This window comes from Chiloscyllium plagiosum, unplaced genomic scaffold, assembly GCF_037043375.1.
Source record: "Chiloscyllium plagiosum isolate Xiang-an unplaced genomic scaffold, Cpla_swu_hap1 HiC_scaffold_1, whole genome shotgun sequence".
NCBI classification, from domain to species: Eukaryota; Metazoa; Chordata; class Chondrichthyes; order Orectolobiformes; family Hemiscylliidae; genus Chiloscyllium; species Chiloscyllium plagiosum.
In genome coordinates, this window is record NW_028270139.1 from 181,265,295 (window position 1) to 181,292,088 (window position 26,794).

The 26,794-nt window shown below is 47.7% G+C and overlaps 1 protein-coding gene across 6 annotated transcripts in view; it reads right to left on the reverse strand.

Annotated features, from left to right (window-relative positions):
- Window positions 1-26,794, reverse strand: part of LOC122540254 (rhotekin-like) — a 232,917-nt gene that overhangs the window by 133,819 nt on the left and 72,304 nt on the right. For all 6 annotated transcript variants that reach the window (XM_087997953.1, XM_087997915.1, XM_087997890.1 and 3 more), the window contains 2 exons: window positions 7,778-7,831; window positions 7,463-7,580 (listed from right to left, as the gene is read on the reverse strand). In XM_087997953.1, coding sequence (XP_087854079.1) covers window positions 7,463-7,580; window positions 7,778-7,831 — 172 coding nt within the window. The remainder of the gene's footprint in view (window positions 1-7,462; window positions 7,581-7,777; window positions 7,832-26,794) is intronic.

The following is a 26,794-nucleotide window of genomic DNA, read 5'->3' on the forward strand; positions in this document are numbered from 1 at the left end:
CAACAACAACTACCCCTGCCTCGTTTAGTTTAAGGCCCTGTCCACATCTCTAGTTACATCTCTAGTGCAAACTCTGGCCCTGGCATGGTTCAGATGAAGACCATCCCATCAGAACAGGTCCCTTCTTCCCCAGTACTGGTGCCAATGTATCCATGAATTCAAATCATTTTTCCCACACAAAACTTTGAGGTACGTATTTACCTGTTTAATCTCGTTGACCCTGGGCCAATGAGCTCATGGTTCAGGGATCCAGAAATCATTACCTACTTTTTAATTTAGCTCCAAGCTGCTCACACTCCCTTAGCAGGCCCTCTGCCCGAGTTTTATTGATGTTCATTGGTACCGACATTCCCAGGGTTGTCTCTACTCCCCTTCTTAAACAAGGGAACAACATTTGCTGTCCTCCAGTCTTCGGGAACTACTCCTGTCGACAATGACAACATAAAGATCAAAGCCAAAGGCTCTGCAATCTCCTTCCTGGCTTCCCTGAGAATCTGAGGATAAATCTCATCCGACCCAGGGATCTTATTTATTTTCAGATCTTCCAAATTTGCTAAAACCTCCTCTTTGTCAACTGCAATCCCATCTAATCTAGTAGCTTTATCTCTGTATTTTCACTAACATTGCCCTTTTCCAATGTGAATACTGACAAAAAGCATTCATTAAGCTTCCCCTATGTCCTCAGATTCCACACCCAACTTCCCACTGCTGGCTTTGGCCCTAATCTTACTCTCGTCATTCTTTTATCACTAATTTACCGATAGAACACTTTAGGGTTTTCCTTGATCCTATCCACCAACAACTTCTCATGTCCCCTCCTGGCTCTTCTTAGCTCTCTCTTTCGATCTTTTCTGGCTAACTTTTGCAGCACTGATGAAAGAACTCGAGGACCTTAGGCTCATCCGAGAGAACGAGATCTTTCTGGACAAGACCTTCAGCGAGGTTATTACACCGACCATACCAGAAGAGAGCAGATGACGGGGAATGCAGAGAGGAGACAGGTGCAAGAGACCCCGGGGGAAGTACCTGTCAGGAACAAGTTGAATCTTTTGGAAACAGTAGAGACAGATGACACTGCCAGTCCGCGAGGCGGCCAGGTCTGTCAATCAAAGGTTGGCGTGGAGACAGAGCGGAAGAGTCGGACATCGCACAGAGCCGTGGTAATAGGGGATTCCATCGTGAGAGGAACTGACCGGGGTTTTTGTGGCAGCAGACGGGACTTAAGGATGGTGTGTTGCCTTCCTGGTGCCAGGGTTAAAGACATCACAGACAGAGTGCAGGAAATCCTCAAGGACGAAGATGAAGAGCCAGAGGTGGTGGTACATGTTGGCACAAATGTTGTCGGGAAGAAGAAGAGAAACATCCTACAGCGGGACTTCGGAGAACTAGGAAGAAAGCTGAAAAGCTGGACGTCCAAGGTGGTTATCTCCGGTTTGCTTCCAGTTCCTCGGGCTGGAGAGGCCAGAAACAGGGAGATAATGGACTTGTGTGGCTGGGGAACTGGTGCAGGAAGCAAGGATTTAAATTCTTGGATCACTGGGTTATATTTTGTGGTAAACATAAATTATACAAGAGAGACGGTTTGCACCTTAATAGGTTAGGGACCAGCATTCTGGCAGGCAGGTTTTCTACAGCAACACTACGTTTAAACTAAGTAGCAGGGTGGGGAGGAGACAAACTGGATGTTTAAGAAGGAAATTGAAGGGAAAGTTAGAACAAGGGAAGTCAAGAAAGACGACTGTATCAATGAAGCAGAAAACTCAGAAAGGGATCATGCTGTAAGGTTGAGTGAAATAGGAGTTGATGGGAAGGGTGAGGGCAGTAACAAATTAAAAATACTATACATGAATGCAAGAAGCATTAGAAACAAGATGGATGAGCTTGAGGCTCTTTTGGAAATTGGCAGATACGATATTGTGGGGATAACTGAGACGTGGCTTCAAGTGGACAGGGCCTGGGAAATGAATATTCAAGGATACACGTGCTATCGTAAGGACAGACTGACGGGCAGAGGGGGTGGGGTGGCCATGTTGGTAAGGAATGATATTCAGTCCCTTGCGCGGGGGGACCTAGAATCAGGGGATGTACAGTCAGTATGGATAGAGCTGAGAAATTCTAAGGGTAAAAAGATTAGATTAGATTAGATTAGATTAGATTAGATTACAGTGTGGAAACAGGCCCTTCGGCCCAACAAGTCCACACCGACCCGCCGAAGCGAAACCCACCCATACCCCTACATTTACCCCTTATCTAACACTACGGGCAATTTAGTATGGCCAATTCACCTGACCCTGCACATCTTTGGACTGTGGGAGGAAACCGGAGCACCCGGAGGAAACCCACGCAGACACGGGGAGAACGTGCAAACTCCACACAGTCAGTCGCCTGAGGCGGGAATTGAACCCGGGTCTCTGGCGCTGTGAGGCAGCAGTGCTAACCACTGTGCCACCGTGCCGCCCACAAAGACCCTCTTGGGAGTTATCTACAGGCCCCCAAACAGTAGTCTGGATGTAGGGTGTAAGTTGAATCAGGAGCTGAAATTGGCCTGTCGCAAAGATGTTACTACAGTTGTTATGGGGGATTTTAACATACAGGTAGACTGGGAGAATCAGGATGGTATTGGACCTCGGGAGAGAGCCTTTGTGGAGTGCCTCAGAGATGGATTCTTAGAGCAGCTGGTGCTGGAGCCAACCAGGGAGAAGGCAATTCTGGATCTGGTGTTGTGCAACGAACCAGAATTGGTCAGGGACCTCGAAGTGAAGGAGCCATTGGGAAGTAGTGACCTTAATACAATAAACTTCAATCTGCAATTTGAGAGGGAGAGGGTACAATCGGAAGTGACAATATTTCAGTTGAATAAAGGGAACTGTGGAGCTATGAGGGAGGAGCTGGCTAAAGTTCAATGGTGCCATACCTTAGCGGGGATGACCGTGGAGGAACAATGGCAGATATTTCTGGGTATAATGCAGAAGGTGCAGGATCAGTTCATTCCAAAAAGGAAGAAAGATCCTAGGAGGAGGCATAAGTGGCAGTGGCTGACGAGGAAAGTTAAGAAACATATAAAGTTAAAAGAGAAAAAGTATAACATAGCAAAGATAAGTGGGAAAACGGAGGACTGGGAAGCTTTTAAAGAGCAACAGAGGATTACTAAGAAGGAAATACGCAAAGAAAAAATGAGGTACGAAGGTAAACTGGCCAAAATATAAAGGAGGATAGTAAAAAGCTTTTTTAGGTATGTGAAAGGCAAAAAAAATGGTTAAGACTAAAATTGGGCCCTTGAAGACAGAAACAGGGGAATATATTACGGGGAACAAAGAAATGGCAGAAGAAGTGAATTGGTACTTCAGATCTGTGTTCATTGGGGAAGACACAAGCAATCTCCCTGAGGTAATAGTGGCTGAAGGACCTGAACTGAAGGGAATTTATATTTGCCAGGAATTGGTGTTGGAGAGACTGTTAGGTCTGAAGGTTGGTAAGTCCCCAGGGCCTGATGGTCTGCATCCCAGGGTACTGAAGGAGGTGGCTCGAGAAATCGTGGATGCGTTGGTGATTATTTTCCAGAGTTCGATAGTTTCGGGATCAGTTCCTGCGGATTGGAGGGTGGCTAATGTTATACCACTTTTTAAGAAAGGTGGGAGAGAGAAAGCAGGAAATTATAGACCAGTTAGTCTGACCTCAGTGGTGGGAAAGGTGCTGGAGTCTATTATAAAGGATGAAATTACGACACATCTGGATAAGCATTAACAGGATAGGTCAGAGCCAGCATGGATTTATGAAGGGGACTAATCTTCTGGAATTTTTTGAGGATGTAACTCTGAAGATGGACGAGGGAGATCCAGTAGATGTAGTGTACCTGGACTTTCAGAAAGCTTTTGATAAAGTCCCACATAGGAGGTTAGTGAGTAAAATTAGGGCGCATGGTATTGGGGGCAAAGTACTAACTTGGATTGAAAGTTGGTTGGCTGACAGGAAAAAAGAGTAGTGATAAACGGCTCCATTTCGGAATGGCAGGCAGTGACCAGTGGGGTACCGCAGGGATCAGTGCTGGGACCACAGCTTTTTACAATATATGTTAATGATATAGAAGATGGTATCAGCAATAACATTAGCAAATTTGCTGATGATACAAAGCTGGGTGGCAGGGTGAAAAGTGATGAGGATGTTAGGAGATTACAGGGTGACCTGGACAAGTTAGGTGAGTGGGCAGATGCATGGCAGATGCAGTTTAATGTGGATAAATGTATGGTTATCCACTTTGGTGGCAAGAACAGGAAGGCAGATTACTACCTAAATGGAGTCAATTTAGGTAACGGGGCAGTACAGAGAGATCTGGGTGTTCTTGTACACCAGTCAATGAAGGTAAGCATGCAGGTACAGCAGGTAATGAAGAAGGCTAATAGCATGCTGGCCTTCATAACAAGAGGGATTGAAAACAGAAGCAAAGTGGTCCTTCTGCAGCTGTACAGGGCCCTGGTGAGACCGCACCTGGAGTATTGTGTGCAGTTCTGGTCTCCAAATTTGAGGAAAGACATTCTGGCTATTGAGGGAGTGCAGCATAGGTTCATGAGGTCAATTCCTGGAATGGTGGGATTACCTTACGCTGAAAGACTGGAGCGACTGGGCTTGTATACCCTTGAGTTTAGAAGACTGAGAGGGGATCTGATTGAGACATATAAGATTATTAAAGGATTGGACACTCTGGCAGTAGGAAACATATTTCCACTGATGGGTGAGTGCCGAACCAGAGGACACAGCTTAAAAATACGGGGTAGACCATTTAGGACAGAGCTCAGGAGAAACTTCTTCACCCAGAGAGTGGTGGCTGTGTGGAATGCTCTGCCCCAGAGAGCAGTGGAGGCCCAGTCTCTGGATTCATTTAAGAAAGAGTTGGATAGAGCTCTCAAGGATAGTGGAATCAAGGGTTATGGAGATAAGACAGGAACAGGATACTGATTAAGGATGATCAGCCATGATCATATTGATGGTGGTGCAGGCTCGAAGGGCTGAATGGCCTACTCCTGCACCTACTGTCTATTGTCTAACTTATAACTCTCAAGCCCCCTAACTGAGCCTACACACCTCATTCTCACGTCAGCCTTCTTCTTTCTCTTGACAAGAGCTTCAACTTCTTTAGGAAACCATGGCTCTCTCTCTCGACAACTACCTCCCTGCCTGATCGGTATATACTTATTAAGGACCCACTGTATCTGTTCCTTGAATAAGCTCCACATTTCAAGTGTGTCCATCCCCTGCAGTTTCCTTCCCCATCCGATGCTTCCTAAATCTTGCCTAATTTCATCATAATTGCCTTTCCCCCAGTTATATCTCTTTCCCTGCGGTATACACCTATCCCTGCCCATTGCTATTGTAAACATAACAGAATTATGGTCACTATCGCCAAAGAGCTCACCTACTTCCAAATCTAACACCTAACCGGGTTCATTCCACAGTACCAAACCTAATATGGCATCGTCCCTTGTTGGCCTGTTTACATACCGTGTCAGAAAACACTCCTGCACACATTGAACAATTCAACAAAAACTGACCCATCTAAACTACTTGAACTATAGTATTCCCAGTTAATATTGGGGAAGTTAAAGTCCCCCATAACAATTACCCTGTTACCCTCGCTCCTATCAAGAATCATCTTTGCTATCCTTTCCTCTCCATCCCTGGAATAATTTGGAGGCCCAGCAAGGGCCTTCCCAGTTTCTAATCTCAGCCCAAACTACCTCAGTGAATGAGTCCTCACATGTTATCTCAGCTGCTGTAATACTACCCTTGATTAACAATGCCACACCTCCCCCTCTTTTACCATCTTCTCTGTTCTTACGGAAACATCTAAATCCCAGAATCTGCAACAACCATTCCTGTCCCTGCTCTATCCTTGTCTCTGAAATGGCCACAACATTGAAATCACAGGTACCAACCCATGCTGCAGGTTCACCCACCTTATTCCGGATGCTCCTGACGTTGAAGTACACACATTTCAAACCAACACCCTGATTGCCACTGCCATCTCCTGACCTTGTAAACCTATCCCTGACCTCACACCCTCAACCTCCTGAACACTGGGACTACAATTCAGGTTCCCATCCCCTGGCTGCACCCCCCCCAGGATATTGGTATCCCTCTGGTTCAGGTGAAGACCATCCTGATAGTAGAGGTCCTATCTTCCCCAGAAAGAGCCCCAATTACCCAGGAATCCAAACCCTCCCGCCTGCACCATCCCTGCAGCCATGTGTTCAGCTCCTCTCTCTCTCCCTGTTCCTCGCTTCAGTAGCACGTGGCATGGGCAACAAACCAGAGATAACAACTCTGTTTGTAGCTCTAAGCTTCATCCTAGCTCCCTGAATTTCTGTCTGAGACCCCCATCTCTCTTCCTACCTATGTCATTGGTGCCGTTGTGGACCACGACTTGGGGCTGCTCCACCTCCCCCTCAAGGATCTACCAGTGCCCACATCATACTGAAACAACACATCGCCTCACCCTCCCATCTTATTTTATTTAATTAGTCTTGAATTTGTTTTTTTTTATTTTTAATTGTTTTTGTATCTCTGCTTATGCAAGTTGTAACCAGTAAATTAACAAGATACAATTTAAAACAGATTCAGATTTAGCAGACCTCTCATTAGCCAATCAAATCACAGCCACTCCTTAGTCAAAACTATTTCAAATCAGAATTTCTTACCTTTCCAGGATGCTCGCTATTCATTCCCTCTCAGCTGTAGCCCCAAAATACTTATTCTGCTATCAACACATTGTGCAGTAGCATCTTGCTCTTTCTCTCTCTCTCTCTCTCTCTCTCTCTCTCTCCCCCACATCTTTCTTTGCAGTTAGGGGAATGGAGAAGGATAGAAACACTACAATGATGTAGTGTTTGGGCCTTAAGCATCCCTTGATACCAGGCCCATGACAATCTGCTCTTTAGCGCAGAAGACTGCTTCCAGGCATTGTAGTGGTGCCTCTCCCTCTCGGTCACCCTCTGCTTGGATGGGTTCAGCTCTCCAAACCTGTGCCTTCTTCACTAAAACTGTCTTCCCTTACGGGATCCCTATTCCCTATCCCTATCCCTATTCCTATTCCCTATCCCTATCCCTATCCCTATTCCCTATCCCTATCCCTCTATTCCCTTCCTGTTCATGTATTGTGTCTGCTTCCACCACTTCCAGGCACTGGAACCCTTTACATATCTTGCACATCTCTTTTAAACATCACCCCTCACACCTTGAACCTGTGTCCCCTGTGGTCAATTCCACCCTGGGAAAAAGCCTTAGATTTTCCACTCTATCCATGTCATTCACAATCTTATAAATGTCTATCAGGGACTAGGGAAGGGAAATGCTGACCGGCCAGTGACATCCACATCTCATGATTGAAGCTTTTAAAAATATCATAAGATTCAGATACATTGGGAATTCTCTTGATTGTTTTTGATGGTAATTTCAGTTTTTTACTTACAACACAAAGGAACTTTCAAAAGAAATATCTGTCATGGTGCGGTTGACCATCACCATCTCCGTGTCATAGATTTCACAGTCTATCTTTATTAACGCAAATACAGCATATCGATGGAAATCTGTGGAGAACACAGTGTCAGTCAGTTTTGAAAATAACATCTGTGACCATATAATGATTCATGCTTTGGCAGTCCCCTCTCTGTTGTCCTGTGTACCCACTGTAGCCCCATTTTCCAAACGCTATCGCGGTTCTCCCAGTCCACAAAATGAGATATTTAATTAAAGTCTATTCATAAATAAATCAGGTAATTCTCACCTCCTTTGTTTTTGAAATAGTCAGTGTCTTTCCACATCAGGGGTATACGAAGATCTATGAATAATCACATCACGTTTCAATCAATAAGGATTATGGGCCAGACCAGACCCCCTCAAAATATTTTAAGAAAGTAGCCTGGACCCTAACGTTTTCTGACTTTAAAGGCAGCTGTGGAGTGGATATTCCAGGTGGAATGCAGCTGGTCAAACTACTTAAGCCAAACAGAATTCATTTAAACACTACAGTTCAAACACAAATGCAAAGAAACTGAATTTAGAATAACTTAACTATCGGAAAACCTAACTGATCCGCAACTGAACGAAGGAGCAGTTCCCATCCAGTAACATCCCATAAACACATCCCTTGGCAAAAAGGTAAATTGAAACACAGATTCTTAAGGGCAGGAGGTAACAGCATCCAAAAATGTCTTCAGAGAGAAAGTCAGTCAGGAACCATCTGCTGAAGCTTGGAACCTTTCTGGACTCACAGCATCTTGTGACTGCCACAGCTAAACTAAACAAGAAAAAAAATCTGAACTGGGAGAATTGTCCATTCTCCTGCCCTCGTTAAACTAGATACATTGGCATCTCAAAATGACCTATTTAAAATGACAGTATCGTCACAAAGGCAAGACTTAATTTTTAAACTCTGCAAAGTAATGCAACTACTTTTTGGCATTAAATTGTAAATCTCGATTAGATTACTCACAATGTGGAAACAGGCCCTTCGACCCAACAAGTCTACGCTGACAGTTTAAAGAGTAACCCACCCAGACGCATTCTCCTACATTCACCCCTTCATCTAACACTACGGGTAATGTAGTATGGCCCATTCACCTGACCTGCACATCTTTGGACTGTGGGAGGAAACCGGAGCACCCGGAGGAAACACACGCAGACACGGGGAGAACGTGCAAACTCCGCACAGACAGTCGCCTGAGGCGGGAATTGAACCCGGGTCTCTGGCGCTGTGAGGCAGCAGTGCTAACCACTGTGCCACCGTCCCGCCTGAGGCGGGAATTGAACCCGGGTCCCTGGCGCTGTGAGGTAGCAGTGCTAACCACTGTGCCACCGTCCCGCCTGAGGCGGGAATTGAACCCGGGTCCCTGGCGCTGTGAGGCAGCAGTGCTAACCACTGTGCCACCGTCCCGCCTGAGGCGGGAATTGAACCCGGGTCCCTGGCGCTGTGAGGTAGCAGTGCTAACCACCGTGCCACCGTCCCGCCTGAGGCAGGAATTGAACCCGGGTCCCTGGCGCTGTGAAGCAGCAGTGCTAACCACTGTGCCACCGTCCCGCCTGAGGCGGGAATTGAACCCGGGTCTCTGGCGCTGTGAAGCAGCAGTGCTAACCACCATGCCACCGTCCCGCCTGAGGCGGGAATTGAACCCGGGTCTCTGGCGCTGTGAGGCAGCAGTGCTAACCACCATGCCACCGTCCCGCCTGAGGCGGGAATTGAACCCGGGTCCCTGGCGCTGTGAGGCAGCAGTGCTAACCACTGTGCCACCGTCCCGCCTGAGGCGGGAATTGAACCCGGGTCCCTGGCGCTGTGAGGCAGCAGTGCTAACCACTGTGCCACCGTCCCGCCTGAGGCGGGAATTGAACCCGGGTCTCTGGCGCTGTGAGGCAGCAGTGCTAACCACTGTGCCACCGTCCCGCCTGAGGCGGGAATTGAACCTGGGTCCCTGGCGCTGTGAGGCAGCAGTGCTAACCACCATGCCACCGTCCCGCCTGAGGCGGGAATTGAACCCGGGTCTCTGGCGCTGTGAGGCAGCAGTGCTAACCACCATGCCACCGTCCCGCCTGAGGCGGGAATTGAACCCGGGTCTCTGGCGCTGTGAGGCAGCAGTGCTAACCACCATGCCACCGTCCCGCCTGAGGCGGGAATTGAACCCGGGTCTCTGGCGCTGTGAGGCAGCAGTGCTAACCACTGTGCCACCGTCCCGCCTGAGGCGGGAATTGAACCCGGGTCTCTGGCGCTGTGAGGCAGCAGTGCTGACCACTGGGCCGCCGAGTCTTTTGTATCGAAGATTCGTACCTAGGTGTTTGTACCTAAGATGGCACCATAAGAGGCAGACATTGTAAAAACGTTTTACTATTCTAGAAAGAATATTCTATAAAGGATATTCCATTCAAATCGTGAGTGATGGTGTGTAGTTCCAGGATTTTGGATTAGTGTGAAAACTCAGTACAGAGGGGAAAAGGTGCTTTTTTATTTCTTTTGGTTCATAGAACATAGAACAGTGCAGCGCAGTACAGGCCCTTCAGCCCACGATGTTCTTCCGAGCATTCATCTTAATCTAAGATCAACCTAATCTATACACACCTCAATTTACTGCTATCCATGGGCTTGTCCAGCAGTCGCTTAGATGTCCCTAATGTCTCTAACTCTACTCCCACCGCTGGCAGTGCACACCACACACCCCCCATTCTCTGTGTAAAGAATCTACCTCTGACATCTCCCCTAAACCCTCCTCCAATCACCTTAAGATTATGACCCTCATAACAGCCCTTTCCACCCTGGGGAAGAGTCTCTGGCTATCTACTCTATCTGTGCCTCTCATTACCTCGTACACCTCTATCAAATCACCTCTCTTCCTTCTTCTCTCCAGTGTGAAAAGCCCGAACTCACTCAACCTTTCTTCATAAGACATGCCCTCCAATCCAGGCAGCATCCTGGTAAATCTCCTCTGCGCCCTCTCTAAAGTATCTACATCCCTCCTATAATGAGGCGACCAGAACTGGACACAATATTCCAAGTGTGGTCTACCCAGGGTTTTATAGAGCTGCATCATAACCTTGCAACTCTTAAACTCAATCGCCCTGTTAATGAAAGCCAACACACCTTATGCCTTCTTAACAACCTTATCAACTTGGGTTGAGAGTGTGGTGCTGGAAAAGCACAGCAGGTCAGGCAGCATCTGAGGAGAAGGAGAATCGATGTTTCGGGCATAAACCCTTCATCAGGAATGAGGCTTGTGGGTTGGGGCTGAGAGATAAATGGGAGGGGGGTGAGGTTGGGGGTAAGGTAGCTGGGAAAGCAATAGGTGGGTGAAGGTGAGGGAGAAGGTGATAGGTCAGAGGGGGCAGTGATGACCTATCACCTTCTCCCTCACCTTCATCCACCTATTGCTTTCCCAGCTACCTCACCCCAACCCCAACCCCCCCCCCCTCCCATTTATCTCTCAGCCCCGACCCGCAAGCCTCATTCCTGATGAAGGGTTTATGCCTGAAACATCGATTCTCCTTCTCCTCGGATGCTGCCTGACCTGCTGTGCTCGACTGTGAGCTCCAGCATCTGCAGTCCTCACTTTCTCCTATTAACTTGGGTGGCAACTTTGAGGGATCTGTGTACATAGGACATAGAACATAGAACATTACAGCGCAGTACAGCCCCTTTGGCCCTCAATGTTGCGTCAATATGTGGAGCCAATCTGAAGCCTATCTATCCTACACTATTCCATTTTCATCCATATATTTATCCAATGCCCATTTAAATGCCCTTAAAGTTGGCGAGTCTACTACTGTTGCAGGCAGTGTGTCCCATGCCCCTACTACTCTGAGTAAAGAAACTACCTCTGACATCTGCCCTATGTCTATCACCCCTCAATTTAATGCTATGTCCCCTGGTGTTAGCCATCAACATCCGAGGAAAAAGGCTCTCACTATCCATCCTATCTAACCCTCTGACTATCTTGTATGGTCAGGGAGAAGGTAGGGTCGGTCAGGGATAACATAGGGAACTTGTGCATGGAGTCTAAGCAGATATGGGAAGCCCGAAATGAGTTTTTTACTTTGGTTTTCACTAAGGAAAGGGAACTTGTTGTGAATGAGTACTTTGAGGAGCGGGGATACAGACTGGACATTTTGGAAAACATTAAGATTGATAAGTCACCAGGGCCAGACCAGATTTATCCTAGGCTGCTCTGGGAAGCGAGAAAGGAGGTTGCTAAGACGCTGGCGAGGATATTTGCCTCCTCACTCTCCACGGGAGTCGTACCGGGGGATTGGAGGGAGGCGAATGTTGTTCCTCTTTTCAAGAAGGGGAATAGGGGAATCCCTGGCAATTACAGACCAGTCAGTCTCATTGGAAAGACAAAGGCTAAGCGGGGATTTGATAGAGCCATACAAGATGATCAGAGGATTAGATAGGGTAGACAGTGAAAGTCTATTTCCAAAACTTGGATAAGCACATGGATGATGATGGGATAGTGTAGGGGAATGAGCTGAGAATAGTTCACAGGTCGGTGCAACATCGAGGGCCGAAGGGCCTGTTCTGCGCTGCATTGTTCCATGTTCTATGTTCTAAATCTCTTCTGCACTTTTTCCAAAGTTTTCACATCCTTCCTATAATGCGGAGACCAGAACTGTACACAATTCCCCAAGTGCGGCTGCACCAGAGTTTTGTACAGCTGCAGCATGATCTCATGGCTCCGAAACTCAATCCCTCTACCAATAAAAGCTAACACAACATATGCCTTCTTAACAATCCTATCAACCTGGGTGGCAACTTTCAGGGACACAGAGATCTTTCTGCATATCTCCACTACAAAGAATCTTACGATTTGCCAAGTACTCTGCGTTCCTGTTGCTCCTTCCAAAGTGAATCACGTCACACTTTTCCACATTAAACTCCATTTGCCCCTTCTCAGCCCACCTCTGCAGCTTATCTGTGTCCCTCTGTAACTTTAAACATCCTTCAACATACCCACAAGTCCAGTGACCTTAGTGTCTTCCGCAAATTTACTAACCCACCCTTCTACGCCCTCATCCAGGTCATTTATGAAAATGACAAACAGCAGTGGCTCCAAAACAGATCCTTGCGGTACCCCACTAGTAACTGAACTCCAGGAAGAACATTTCCCATCAAACACCACCCTCGGGTCCTCTTTCAGCTCGCCAATTATTGATCCAAACTGCTAAATCACCCTCAATCCCATGCCTACATATTTTCTGCAGTAGCCTACCGTGGGGAACCTTACCAAATGCCTTACTGAAATCCACATACACCACATCAACTACTTTAGGGATCTATGTACATGGACACAGCGATCTTTCTGCACATCTCCACTACAAAGAATCTTACGATTTGCCCAGTACTCTCATCCACCTGTTTGGTCACCTTCTCAAAGAACTCAATAGGATTTGTGAGGCATGACCTACCCTTCACAAAACCATGTTGACTATCCCTAATCAATGTATTCCTTTCTAGATGATTATAAATCCTTTCTCTTACAACATTTTCCAACACTTCACCCACAACCTTTACTCAGAGGGTAGTAAGGGAATGGAATGCTTTGCCTGCAACGGTAGTAGATTCGCCAAGTTTAAGGGAGAAAAGTGAGGACTGCGGATGCCAGAGACCAGAGTTTAAAATGTGGTGCTGGAAAAACATAGCAGGCCAGGCAGCATCCGAGGAGGAGAATCGACGTTTCAGGCATAAGCCCTTCTTTAGGAACTTTAAGTACATTTAAGTTGTCATTGGACAAGCATATGGACGTACATTGAATAGTGTAGGTTAGATGGACTTCAGATTGGTATGACAGGTTGGCGCAACATCGAGGGCCGAAGGGCCTGCACTGCACTGTTATCTCCTATGTTCTATGTAACCAAAGTAAGGCTCACTGGTCTATAATTACCAGAATTGTCTCTACTTCCCTTCTTGAACAAGGGAACCACATTTGCTATCCTCCAGTCTTCTGGCACCACTCCTGTAGACAATGACGATTTAAAGATCAATGCCAAAGGCTCGGCAATCTCCTCTCTGGCTTCCCAGAGAATCCGAAGATAAATCCCATCCAGCCCAGAGGACTTACCTAATTTCACACTTTCCAGATAGTCACAGGTGAGGTGCCAGAAGACTGGAGGTTGGCTAACATGGTGCCACTGTTTAAGAAGGGTGGTAAGGACAACCCAGGGAACTATAGACCAGAGAGCCTGACTTCGCTGGTGGGCAAGTTGTTGGAGGGAATCCTGAGGGACAGGATGTACATGTAGTTGGAAAGGCAAGGACTGATTAGAGATAGTCAACATGGTTTTGTGCGTAGGAAATCATGTCTCACAAACTTGATTGAGTTTTTTGAACAAATAAGAAAGAGGATTGATGAGGGCAGACCAGTGGGTGTGATCTATAGCAGGGTCTAGATTAGAGTGGTGCTGGAAAAGCACAGCAGGTCAGGCAGCATCTGAGGAGCAGGAAAATCAACTTTTCGGGAAAACGTCCTTCATTAGGAAAGTGCAAACTTCACACAGACAGTCGCCCAAGGCTGGAATCGAACCCGGGTCCCTGGCCTTGTGAGGCAGCAGTGCTAACCACTGAGCCACCGTACCACCCTTTGTTGCTGAATATTGTGCAATCATCATTGAACATCCCACTTCTGACCTTGTGGTGGAGGGAAGTCATTGATGAAGCAGCTGAAGATGGTTGGACCTGGTACACTACCCTGAGAAACTCCTGCAGAGATGTCCTGGGGCTCAGAAGACTCACCTCGAACAACTACAACCATCTTCCTATGTGGCAGGTATGGCTCCAACGAGCAGAGGAGATAAACAGATGTGTAATTCATAATGGGTTAAAGGTTATGGAGAGGGAGCAGCAAAGTGGAGTTAAGGCTAATATGAGAACAGCCATGACTGTAATGAATGGCAGTGCAGGCTCGAGGAACTGATCAGAGCTGAAAATGTGGTGCTGGAAAAACACAGCAGGTCAGGCAGCATCCAAGGAGCAGGAGAATCGACGTTTCGGGCATGAGTCCTTCTTCAGGAATGAGGAAAGTGTGTCCAGCAGGCTAAGATAAAAGGTAGGGAGGGACTTGGGGGAGGGGCGTTGGAATTGCGATAGGTGGAGGGAGGTCAAGGTGAGGGTGATAGGCCGGAGTGGGGGTGGGGCGGAGAGGTCAGGAAGAAGATTGCAGGTTAGGAAGGCGGTGCTGAGTTCGAGGGTTGGGACTGAGATAAGGTGGGGGGGGGAAATGAGGAAACTGGAGAAATCTGAGTTCATCCCTTGTGGTTGGAGGGTTCCCAGGCGGAAGATGAGGCCCTCTTCCTCCAGCCGTTGTGTTGCTATGGTCTGGCGATGGAGGAGGCCAAGCACCTGGTAAAAAAATAACTGCAGATGCTGGAAACCAGATTCTGGATCAGTGGTGCTGGAAGAGCACAGCAGTTCAGGCAGCATCCAAGGAGCTTCAAAATCGACATTTCGGGCAAAAGCCCTTCATCAGGAATAAAGACAGAGAGCCTGAAGCGTGGAGAGATAAGTTAGAGGAGGGTGGGGGTGGGGAGAGAGTAGCGTAGAGTACAATGGGTGAGTGGGGGAGGGGATGAAGGTGATAGGTCAGGGAGGAGAGGGTGGAGTGGATAGGTGGAAAAGGAGATAGGCAGGTCGGACAAGTCCGGACAAGTCAAGGGGACAGTGCTGAGCTGGAAGTTTGAAACTAGGATGAGATGGGGGAAGGGGAAATGAGGAAGCTGTTGAAGTCCACATTGATGCCCTGGGGTTGGAGTGTTCCGAGGCGGAAGATGAGGCATTCTTCCTCCAGGCGTCTGGTGGTGAGGGAGCGGCGGTGAAGGAGGCCCAGCACCTCCATGTCCTCGGCAGAGTGGGAGGGGGAGTTGAAATGTTGGGACACAGGGCGGTGGGGTTGATTGGTGCGGGAGTCCCGGAGATGTTCCCTAAAGCGCTCTGCTAGGAGGCGCCCAGTCTCCCCAATGTAGAGGAGACCGCATCGGGAGCAACGGATACAATAAATGATATTAGTGGATGTGCAGGTAAAACTTTGATGGATGTGGAAGGCTCCTTTAGGGCCTTGGATAGAGGTGAGGGAGGAGGTGTGGGCACAGGTTTTACAGTTCCTGCGGTGGCAGGGGAAGGTGCCAGGATGGGAGGGTGGGTCGTAGGGGGGGCGTGGACCTGACCAGGTAGTCACGGAGGGAACGGTCTTTGTGGAAGGCGGAAAGGGGTGGGGAGGGAAATATATCCCTGGTGGTGGGGTCTGTTTGGAGGTGGCGGAAATGTCGGCGGATGATTTGGTTTATGCGAAGGTTGGTAGGGTGGAAGGTGAGCACCAGGGGCGTTCTGTCCTTGTTACGGTTGGAGGGGTGGGGTCTGAGGGCGGAGGTGCGGGATGTGGACGAGATGCGTTGGAGGGCATCTTTAACCACGTGGGAAGGGAAATTGCGGTCTCTAAAGAAGGAGGCCATCTGGTGTGTTCTGTGGTGGAACCGCTCCTCCTGGGAGCAGATACGGCGGAGGCGGAGGAATTGGGAATACGGGATGGCATTTTTGCAAGAGGTAGGGTGGGAAGAGGTGTAATCCAGGTAGCTGTGGGAGCCGGTGGGTTTGTAGAAAATGTCAGTGTCAAGTCGGTCGTCACTGATGGAGATGGAGAGGTCCAGGAAGGGGAGGGAGGTGTCAGAGATGGTCCAGGTAAATTTAAGGTCAGAGTGTGCTGGTGAAGTTGATGAATTGCTCAACCTCCTCGCGGGAGCACGAGGTGGTGCCAATGCAGTCATCAATGTAGCGGAGGAAGAGGTGGGGAGTGGTGCCAGTGTAATTACAGAAGATCAACTGCTCTACGTAGCCGACAAAGAGACAGGCATAGCTGGGGCCCATGCGTGTGCCCATGGCTACCCCTTTGGTCTGGAGGAAGTGGGAGGATTCAAAGGAGAAATTGTTAAGGGTGAGGACCAGTTCGGCCAAACGAATGAGAGTGTCGGTGGAAGGGTACTGTTGGGAACGTCTGGAGAGGAAAAAACGGAGGGCTTGGAGGCCCTGGTCATGGCGGATGGAGGTGTAGAGGGATTAGATATCTATGGTGAAGATGAGGCGTTGAGGGCCGGGGAAACGGAAGTCTTGGAGGAGGTGGAGGGCGTGGGTGGTGTCTCGAACGTATGTGGGGAGTTCCTGGACTAGGGGGGATAGGACAGTGTCGAGGTAGGTAGAGATGAGTTCAGTGGGGCAGGAGCATGCTGAGATAATGGGTCGGCCAGGGTGGTCAGGCTTGTGGATCTTGGGAAGGAGGTAGAACCGGGCAGTGCGGGGTTCCCGGACTATGAGGTTGGAAGCTGTGGGTGGGAGATCTCCTGAGGTGATGAGGTTCTGTATGGTCTGGAAGATGATGGTTTGGTGATGGGGGGTGGGGTCCTGGTCGAGGGGGCAGTAGGAAGAGGTGTCCTCGAGTTGACGTTTGGCTTCAGCGATGTAGAGGTCAGTGCGCCAGACTACCACTGCGCCCCCTTTGTCCGCTGGCTTGATGGTGAGGTTGGGATTGGAGCAGAGGGATTGGAGGGCTGCGCGTTGTGAGGGTGAGAGGTTGGAGTGGGATAGGGGGGTAGACAGGTTGAGGCGGTTAATCCTGCATGTCCTTGGTGGAGTGGGAGGGGGAGTTGAAGTGTTGAGCCACGGGGTGGTTGGGTTGGGTCCTCCATCGCCAGACCATAGCAACACAACGGTTGGAGGAAGAGCACCTCATCTTCCGGCTAGGAACCCTCCAACCACGAGGGATGAACTCAGATTTCTCCAGTTTCCTCATTTCCCCTCCCCCCACCTTATCTCAGTCAAATCCCTCGAACTCAGCACCGCCTTCCTAACCTGAGATCTTCTTCCTGACCTCTCCGCCCCCACCCCACTCCGGCCTATCACCCTCACCTTGACCTCCTTCCACCTATCGCATTCCCAACGCCCCTCCCCCAAGTCCCTCCTCCCTACCTTTTATCTTAGCCTGCTGGACACACATTCCTCATTCCTGAAGAAGGGCTCATGCCTGAAATGTCGATTCTCCTGTTTCCTGGATGCTGCCTGATCTGCTGCGCTTTTCCAGCAACACATTTTCAGCTCTCATCTCCAGCATCTGCAGTCCTCACTTTCCCCTCAAGGAACTGAACAGCCAATTCCAGCTTCAAGTTCTTAGCTTCTCAGTTTACACAATCCACAAACAGCAAGGGCCCCAACACTGACCCCTGTGGGACCCCACTGGACTCAAACCTCCAATTGGAAAAACATCCCTCAATCATCACCTTCTGCTCCCTGCCAGTCAGTCAATTGTGGATCCCATTTGCATAAAATTCCTTGGATACCATGGGCCCTTACCATTGCTTTCAGTCTCCTATGTGCTACCTGATCTGAAGCCCAAGTTGACTACATCAAAAACATTGCCCTCATCTCCACATCTGCTCACATCTTCAATCAAGTTGGTCAGATGTGACCTCCCCCTTAGCAAAGCCATGTTGACTATCCCAGATTAATCTCTGCTGCTGCAAATGCAGAGTAATTGTATTCCTCAAAATTACCCCCCCCCCCCCCCCCCCCCCCGAGGTTAGGTTGAGTAGTCTGTCATTTCCTGGTTCATCCTTTGCTTCCTTTTTTATATTCATTTACAGGATGTGAATGGTTAAGTTAGCGTTTAATGCCCATCCCCAATTCCCCAGAGAACAGGCGAGAGTGGCAGTTCCCTTCACACAAGGGTATTCGTGATCCAGAGTTTTTTTCTTGACAATGGTTTCCTGATCATAGAGTTTTAGAGTTATAGAGTCATACAGCACGGAAACAGGCCTTTCAGTCCAAACATTCCATGCCAACCAGGGGTGGCACGGTGGCTCAGTGGTTAGCACTGCTGCCTCACAGCACCAGGGTCCCAGGTTTGATTCCAGCCTCAGGCGACTGACTGTGTGGAGTTTGCACATTCTCCTTGTGTCTGCGTGGGTTTCCTCCGGGTGCTCTGGTTTCCTCCCACAGTCCAAAGATGTGCTGGTCAGGTGAATTGGCCATGCTAAATTGCCCATAGTGTTAGGTGCATTAGTCAGAGGGAAATGGGTCTGGGTGGGTTACTCTTCGGAGTGTGAGTGTGGACTGGTTGGGCCAAAGAGCCTGTTTCCACACTGTAGGGAATCTAAAAAAAAATCCCAAACTAATCTAGTCTCATTTGCCTGCGCTTGGCCCATATCCCTCCAAACCTTTCCTGTTCATGTAATTATCCAAATGTCTTTAAACATTGTAACTGTACTTGAATCCACCACTTCCTCAGAAAGTTCATTCCTCTGAACCCTTTCCAAAGCTTCCATATCCTTCCTATAATGTGGTGACCAGAACTGCACGTAATACTCCAGGTGCGGCCGCACCAGTTTCTGGATCAGTGGTGCTGGAAGAGCACAGCAGTTCAGGCAGCATCGAGGAGCTTCAGCAAAATCGACGTTTCGGGCAAAAGCCCTTCATCAGGCCGCACCAGTGTCTTGTTCAGCTGAAGCGTGACCTTGTGGCTCCAAAACTCAATCCCCCGACCAATAAACACCAACACACCGTATACCTTCTGAACAACCCAATCAACCTGGATGGCAACTTTCAGGGATTTATGCACCTGGACACAGATCTCTCAGTTCATTCACACTGCCAAGAATTTTACCATTAGCCCAGTACTCTGCTTTCCTGTTAATTCTTTTGAAGTGAACTATATCACACTTTTCCACATTAAACTCCATTTGCCACCTCTCAGCCTAGCTCTGCAGCTTATCTATGTCTCTCTGTAACCTACAACATCCTTCGTCACTATCCACAACTCTACCGACTTTAGTGTCATACACAAATTTACTAACTCATCCTTCTACACCCTCATCCAGGTCATTTATAAAAATGACAAACAGCAGTGGCCCCAAAACAGATCCTTGCGGTACCCCATTAGTAGCAGAACTCCAGGATGAACATTTCCCATCAAACACCACCCTCGGGTCCTCTTTCAGCTCGCCAATTACTGATCCAAACTGCTAAATCACCGTCAATCCTGAAACTTCTTATTTTATGCAGTAGCCTAACATGTGGAACCTTATCAAAAGCCTTACTGAAATCCATATACACCACATCAACTGCTTTACCCTCATCCACCTGTTTGGTCACCTTCTCGAAGAACTCAGTAAGGTTTGTGAGTCACAACCTATCCTTCACAAAACAGTGTTGACTATCCATAATCAAACTATTCCTTTCCAGGTGACTAGAAATCCTATCCCTTATAACCGTTTCCAACACCTTATCCACCACTGAAGTATGGCTCGCTGGCCTATAATTACCAGGATTGTCCCGACTCCCCTCCTTAAACAAGGGGACAACATATGCTATCCTCCAGTCTTCAGGAACTATTCCTGTTAACTGTGATGACATAAAGATGAAAGCCAAAGGCTCTGCAATTTCCTCCCTGGCTTCCCAAAGACTCCAAGGATAAATCCCATCCAGCCCAGGGGACTTATCTATTTTCAGATCTTCCAAAATTATCAACCTCAATCCCATCTAATCTTGTAACCTGTGTCTCCGTATTCTCAATAACATTGCCCTTTTCCAATGGGAATGCTGGTGAAAAGTATTCATTAAGGGCTTCCCCTATGTCCTCAGATTCCACACACAACTTCCCACTGCTGGCTTTGATTGACACTAATCTTACTCTCGTCATTCTTTTATTCCTGATGAACCTATAGAAGGCCTCAGGGTATTCCTTGATCCTATCTGCCAAAAACTTCCCGACTCTTCTTCTACCAAAATGCAATAGCTCACACCTATCCAAAGTTACCTCTGTAAACTCTACCTGCCATTCCTCAGCCCAGTAGCCCAGTTGATGAAGATGTCACTGCATTCCCAGATAACCTTCTTCACTGTCCACTATAGCTCCAGTCTCAGCGTCATCTGTACACTTATTAACCATGCCTTCTATTTTCTCATCTAAATCATTGAAATAAATGGCAAACAAATGGGGACCCAGTACCGATGTCTGTGAAACACCACTGGTCACAGGCCTCCAGTTTAAAAAATAACCCTCCACCATTACTCTCAATCTCCTACTGTTTAGCCAAGTTTGATTCCAATTGCCAAACCCACCCTGAATCCCATGCGATCTAACTTTACTAATTAGTCTACCATGCAGAATCCTGTCAAAGGCTTTACTAATATCCAAATAAACAATGTCTACTTTATCTGCCAAGACTGTTCCTATTCCCCCATTGCCCTCCAGATCTCTGTAGTCATCATTGGACTCTCAATTTCAGGTAATTAATGGATTCAAATTAGATTAGATTAGATTAGATTAGATTACTTTACAGTGTGGAAACAGGCCCTTCGGCCCAACAAGTCCACACCGACCCGCCGAAGCCCAACCCACCCATACCCCTACATTTACCCCTTACCTAACACTACGGGCAATTTAGCATGGCCAATTCACCTCATCTGCACATCTTTGGACTGTGGGAGGAAACCGGAGCACCCGGAGGAAACCCACGCAGACACGGGGAGAATGTGCAAACTCCACACAGTCAGTCGCCTGAGGCGGGAATTGAACCCGGGTCTCTGGTGCTGTGAGGCAGCAGTGCTAACCACTGTGCCACCATGCCGCCCACAAATGCTCCCATCTGCCATGTGGCACATCCGGGAGGGGGAGAATTACCTGGACACTTTGTTTCAGGAGGCAGTCACACCTGGGAGATTAAGTAATTCACACTCAGTCAGTGATCAGGGACATCAGAGTGTGACTGTAAGTGAGGCAGGTAGGGGGATTCTGAGTTCAGGAGTGCAGGAGCCTCAGCCCTTGACCTTGTCCAACAGGTATGAGATTTTTGCTCCCTGTACGGATGAGGAAAAGGGCTCTGGACAGGATGAGCCAGCTGACCACAGCACCATGGTGCAGAAGGCCATTCAAGAGGGGGGAGCAAAAAGACAAGTAGTTGTTATAGGGAATTCTATAATTAGGGGGACAGATAGTATCCTTTGCAAGCCGGATCGGGAGTCTCGCATGGTGTGTTGCCTACCCGGTGCCAGGGTGCGAGACATCTCCGACCGTCTTGAAAGGATATTGGAGCGGGAGGGGGAGGATCCAGTTGTTGTGGTCCACGTTGGGACTAACAACATAGGCAAAGCTAGGGTGGAGGACCTGTTTGGGGATTATCGAGCACTAGGAAGGAAATTGAAGTACAGGTCCTCAAGGGTCATAATCTCCGGATTGCTACCCGAGCCATGTGCCAATTGGCATAAGGGATAAGAAAATTAGGGAAGTAAACACGTGGCTAAGGGATTGGTGTGGGAAAGAGGGATTCCACTTCATGGGGCATTGGCATCAGTTTTGGAAGGGGGGGGGGGGGGAATCTGTACCGTTGGGACGGTCTCCACCTGAACCGATCAGGTACCAATGTTCTAGCGAAGAGGATAAATAGGGTGGTCAGTAGGACTTTAAACTTTTGAGTTGGGGGGGGGGGGAAGGGAAAGTGAAAGCGACAGGGAGTATGGAGTTAAAAGGAAAGTGAAGCAGGAGGATAGCATATATGCAGGTGGATTTTACCTTGAGGCAGATTAGGAATGCAACAAAAAGGAAGGATAACCTAGGACATCTTATGACTTCCAATATCTCTAATGATAAGAAAGTTAACATTAAGGCACTTTACCTGAATGCTCGTAGCATTCGTAACAAAGTAGACGAACTAATGGCACAGATCATCGTGAATGATTATGATGTGGTAGGCATTACAGGGGGGTCAGGACTGGCAGTTAAACATCCAAGGATTTACAACTTATCGAAAAGACAGGGAGGTGGGCAGAGGGGGTGGGGTGGCCTTGTTAGTTAAGAACAAAATTAAATCTATGGCACTGAATGACATAGCGTCGGATGATGTGGAGCCTGGAATTGAGGAACCACAAAGGCAAAAAAACCATAGTAGGAGTTATGTACAGACCTCCTAACAATGGTCATGACCAGGGGTGCAACATGTACCGGGAAATAGAGAAGGCATGTCAGAAAGGCAAGGTCACAGTGATCATGGGAGACTTCAACATGCAGGTGGACTGGGTAAATAATGTTGCCAGTGGATCCAAAGAAAGGGAATTCATGGAATGCTTACAGGATGGTTTTTTTGGAACAGCTTGTCATGGAGCCGACAAGGGAGCAGGCTATTCTGGACCTAGTGCTATGTAATGAACCAGACTTTATAAAAACTCTTAAAGTAAGGGAACACTTAGAAAGCAGCAACTATAATATGGTAGAGTTCAGTCTGCAGTTTGAAAGAGAGAAGGCAAAATTCGGATGTAATGGTGTTATGGTTAAATAAAGGTAATTATGAGGGCATGAGAGAGGAACTGACGAAAATCGACTGGAAGCAGAGCCTAGTGGGGAAGACAGTAGAGCAAAAATGGCAGGAGTTTGTGAGTAAAATTGAGGACACTGTACAGAGGTTCATCTCCAAGAAGAGAAAGATTATCCGGGGAGGGATTAGACAGCCATGGCTGACAAAGGAAGTCAGGAAATCTATCAAAGAAAAAGAGAGAGCCTATAAAGTGGCCAAGAGCACTGGGAAATCAGAAGATTGGGAAGGCTACAAAAACAGAGGATAAAGAGAGAAATAAGGAAGGAGAGGATCAAATATGAAGGTAGGCTAGCTAGTAATATTAGAAATGATAGTAAAAGTTTCTTTCAATACATAAGAAACAAACGACAGGCAAGAGTAGACATTGGACCACTTCAAACTGATGCTGGAAGCCTAGTGATGGGAGATAAGGAAATAGCAGGAGAACTTAATAAGTACTTTGCGTCAGTCTTCACAGTGGAAGACATGAGTAATATCCCAACAATTAAAGGGAGTCAGGGGGCTGAGTTGAGTATGGTTGCCATTACAAAAGAGAAAGTGCTAGAAAAGCTAAAAGGTCTTAAAATTGATAAATCTCCTGGCCCTGATGGGCTACATCCTAGAGTTCTGAGGGAGGTGGCTGAAGAAATAGCGGAGGCGTTGGTTGAGATCTTTCAAAAGTCACTGGAGTCAGGGAAAGTCCCGGATGATTGGAAGATCGCTGTTGTAACCCCCTTGTTCAAGAAAGGATCAAGACAAAAGATGGAAAATGATAGGCCAATTAGCCTAACCTCGGTTGTTGGTAAAATTCTAGAATCCATCATTAAGGATGAGGTTTCTAAATTCTTGGAAGAGCAGGGTCGGATTAGAACAAGTCAACATGGATTTAGTAAGGGGAGGTCGTGCCTGACAAACCTGTTAGAATTCTTTGAAGAGGTGACAAGTAGATTAGACTGGGGAAACCCAGTGGATGTGATCTACCTAGACTTCCAAAAGGCCTTTGATAAGGTGCCACACGGGAGGCTGCTGAGCAAGGTGAGGGCCCATGGTGTTTGAGGTGAGCTACTGGCATGGATTGAGGATTGGAAGTCTGACAGAAGGCAGAGAGTTGGGATAAAAGGTTCTTTTTCGGAATGGCAGCCAGTGACAAGCGGTGTCCCGCAGGGTTCAGTGTTGGGGCCGCAGCTGTTCACATTAAATATTAATGATCTGGATGAAGGCACTGGGGGAATTCTAGTGAAGTTTGCCGATGATACGAAGTTAGGTGGACAGGCAGGTAGTACTGAGGAGGTGGGGAGGCTGCAGAAGGATCTCAACAGTTTGGAGGAGTGGTCCAGGAAATGGTTGATAGAATTCAATGTGAGCAAATGCAAGGTCTTACACTTTGGGAAAAAGAATACAAGCTTGGATTACTTTCTAAACGGTGAGAAAATTCGTAAAGCCAAAGTACAGAGGGATCTGGGAGTGCTAGTCGAGGATTCTCTAAAGGTAAACATGCAGGTTGAGTCCGTGATTAAGAAAGCGAATGCAATGTTGTCAATTATCTCAAGAGGGTTGGAATATAAAAGCAGCGATGTGCTACTGAGACTTTATAAAGCTCTGGTTAGGCCCCATTTGGAGTACTGTGTCCAGTTTTGGTCCCCACACCTCAGGAGGGACATACTGGTACTGGAGCGTGTCCAGCGGAGATTCACACGGATGATCCCTGGAATGGTAGGTATAACATACGATGAATGGCTGACAATCCTGGGATGTATTCATTGGAGTTTAGAAGATTAAGGGGAGATCTAATAGAAACTTACAAGATAATACATGGCTTGGAAAAGGTAGACGCTAAGAAATTGTTTCCATTAGGCGAGGAGACTAGAACCCGTGGGCACAGCCTTAGAATTAGAGGGGGTAAATTCAGAACAGAAATGCGGAGACATTTCTTCAGCCAGAGAGTGGTGGGCCTGTGGAATTCATTGCCACGGAGTGCAGTAGAGGCCGGGACGCTAAATGGCTTCAAGGCAGAGATTGATAAATTCTTGATGTCACAAGGAATTAAGGGCTACGGGGAGAATGCTGGTAAGTGAAGTTGAAATGCCCATCAGCCATGATTAAATGGCAGAGTGGACTCGATGGGCTGAATGGCCTTACTTCCACTCCTATGTCTTATGGTGGGATTCAGACCTGGGTCCCCAGAGCATTTCCTGGGTTTTGGATTACCAGTCCAGCGCTAACACCATTGCACCATCACCTCCCTTTGAACAATGACACCATATTGACTGTCCTTCAGTCCTGTGGCCGAGGAATTGATACTTATTCTCAGCATCATTGTACGTTCTTCCCTTGGCTCACTGAACAACCTGGAATACATTTCATCCGGCCCAAGAGAATTATCTGCTCTTTAAGCCTGTTAGATCACTCAGAACCTCCTCACTGTCTGCTCATTAATGGGATCACAGACGTCCTCCTTGGTATCGACAGCCACATCGTCTTTCTCATGAGTGGACACTGACACAAGAACCGTCCCTTCATCCTCTAGCTCCAGGCTCCAATTTCTGCTGTGCTCCAGTCTTGCCCCAGTTTAATGGGCACGATTGTTTCCCTCATTATCCTTTTACACTTACTGCACCTATAAAACACCTTTGGATTTTCCTTTGCTTTACTGTATCTTCATGTCCCTTTTCACTCTCCAATTTCTTTTTGAGGTTCCCTCTGGCACCCTCTGTACACTTCCAGGGCTCCTGCTGTTTGGAGCCCTTGGTCTGTTCCTTTCTCTCCTTATCCAATACTGTGGATCCCTCAATGTCCAGGCGCCACTGGATTTGATGGTCCCACTCTTTTACTTTATTGGACCATGTTGGGCCTGTTCTCTGTACATTCCCTTCTTGAATGCACCCCACTGTTCAGAGACAGATTATTCTTTGACTGTTAAGGGGTCTGTGAACCAAGCAAGACTACAGTAGATTCAGAGTAGTTCTTTTTGATTTAGATCAAACATTCTGGAATGAGAAAAGGATCATTACCAATCTTGTAATAAAAGAACTATTAGGGATGTGTGACCACAATATAGGTCATTCCTGAATTTACAGATTGTGACAAGTGAGGTAACTGTAAAAACATAAGAGTATAGTGGATCAGGCAACTCCTGGAGCTGGCTCCATCATTTGACACGATCCCAGCTGATCTCATCGACATGTTCCCACCTGCTCTCCATAAGCCTTTAATCTGTTACTAATTAAAAGCCTGTCTGTCTCTTCCTTCAATTTACTCATTATCACAACATCAACTACACTCTGTGTAGTGAATTCCATGGATTCATGATATTTTCAGAGAAACAATTTCTCATTATCTCTGTTTTAAACCAGCTGCTCTTTATCCTAAAACAATGACCTCTCATGAAGTGCTTCGAGAGGCTGGTCATGGTCCACACTGACTCCAGTCTCCCCTGCCTCGATTCCCTACAATATACCGGCCAATGTGACAGGTCCGCAATGGATGCCATTTCTCTCACCCTGCACTCATCCCTGATATAAAGACCAAAGAACAAAGAACATTTATAGCCCAAGAACAGGCCCTTCGGCCCTCCAAGCCTGAGCCGATCCAAATGTACTGTCTAAACCTGTCACCCAATTCCTTAGCATCTGTATCCCTCTGCTCCCCACCTACTCGTGCATCTGTCCAGACGCACCTTAAATGAATCTACTCTGCCTGCCTCTACCACCTCCTGCTGGCAACACGTTCCAGGTATTGCACCCTCTCCAAAGCTTCCATATCCTTTTGGTAATGTGGCGACCAAATCAAGGACACCTACGTCAGAAACCCTGCTCATTGACTCCAGTTCCACCTTCAGCACCATCATCCCCTCCAGACTGATCTCAAAACTCCGAGACCTTGGTCTCAGCTCCGCCCCCCCCCCCCGCAGCTGGATTCTCAGCTTCCTGACCCACAGACC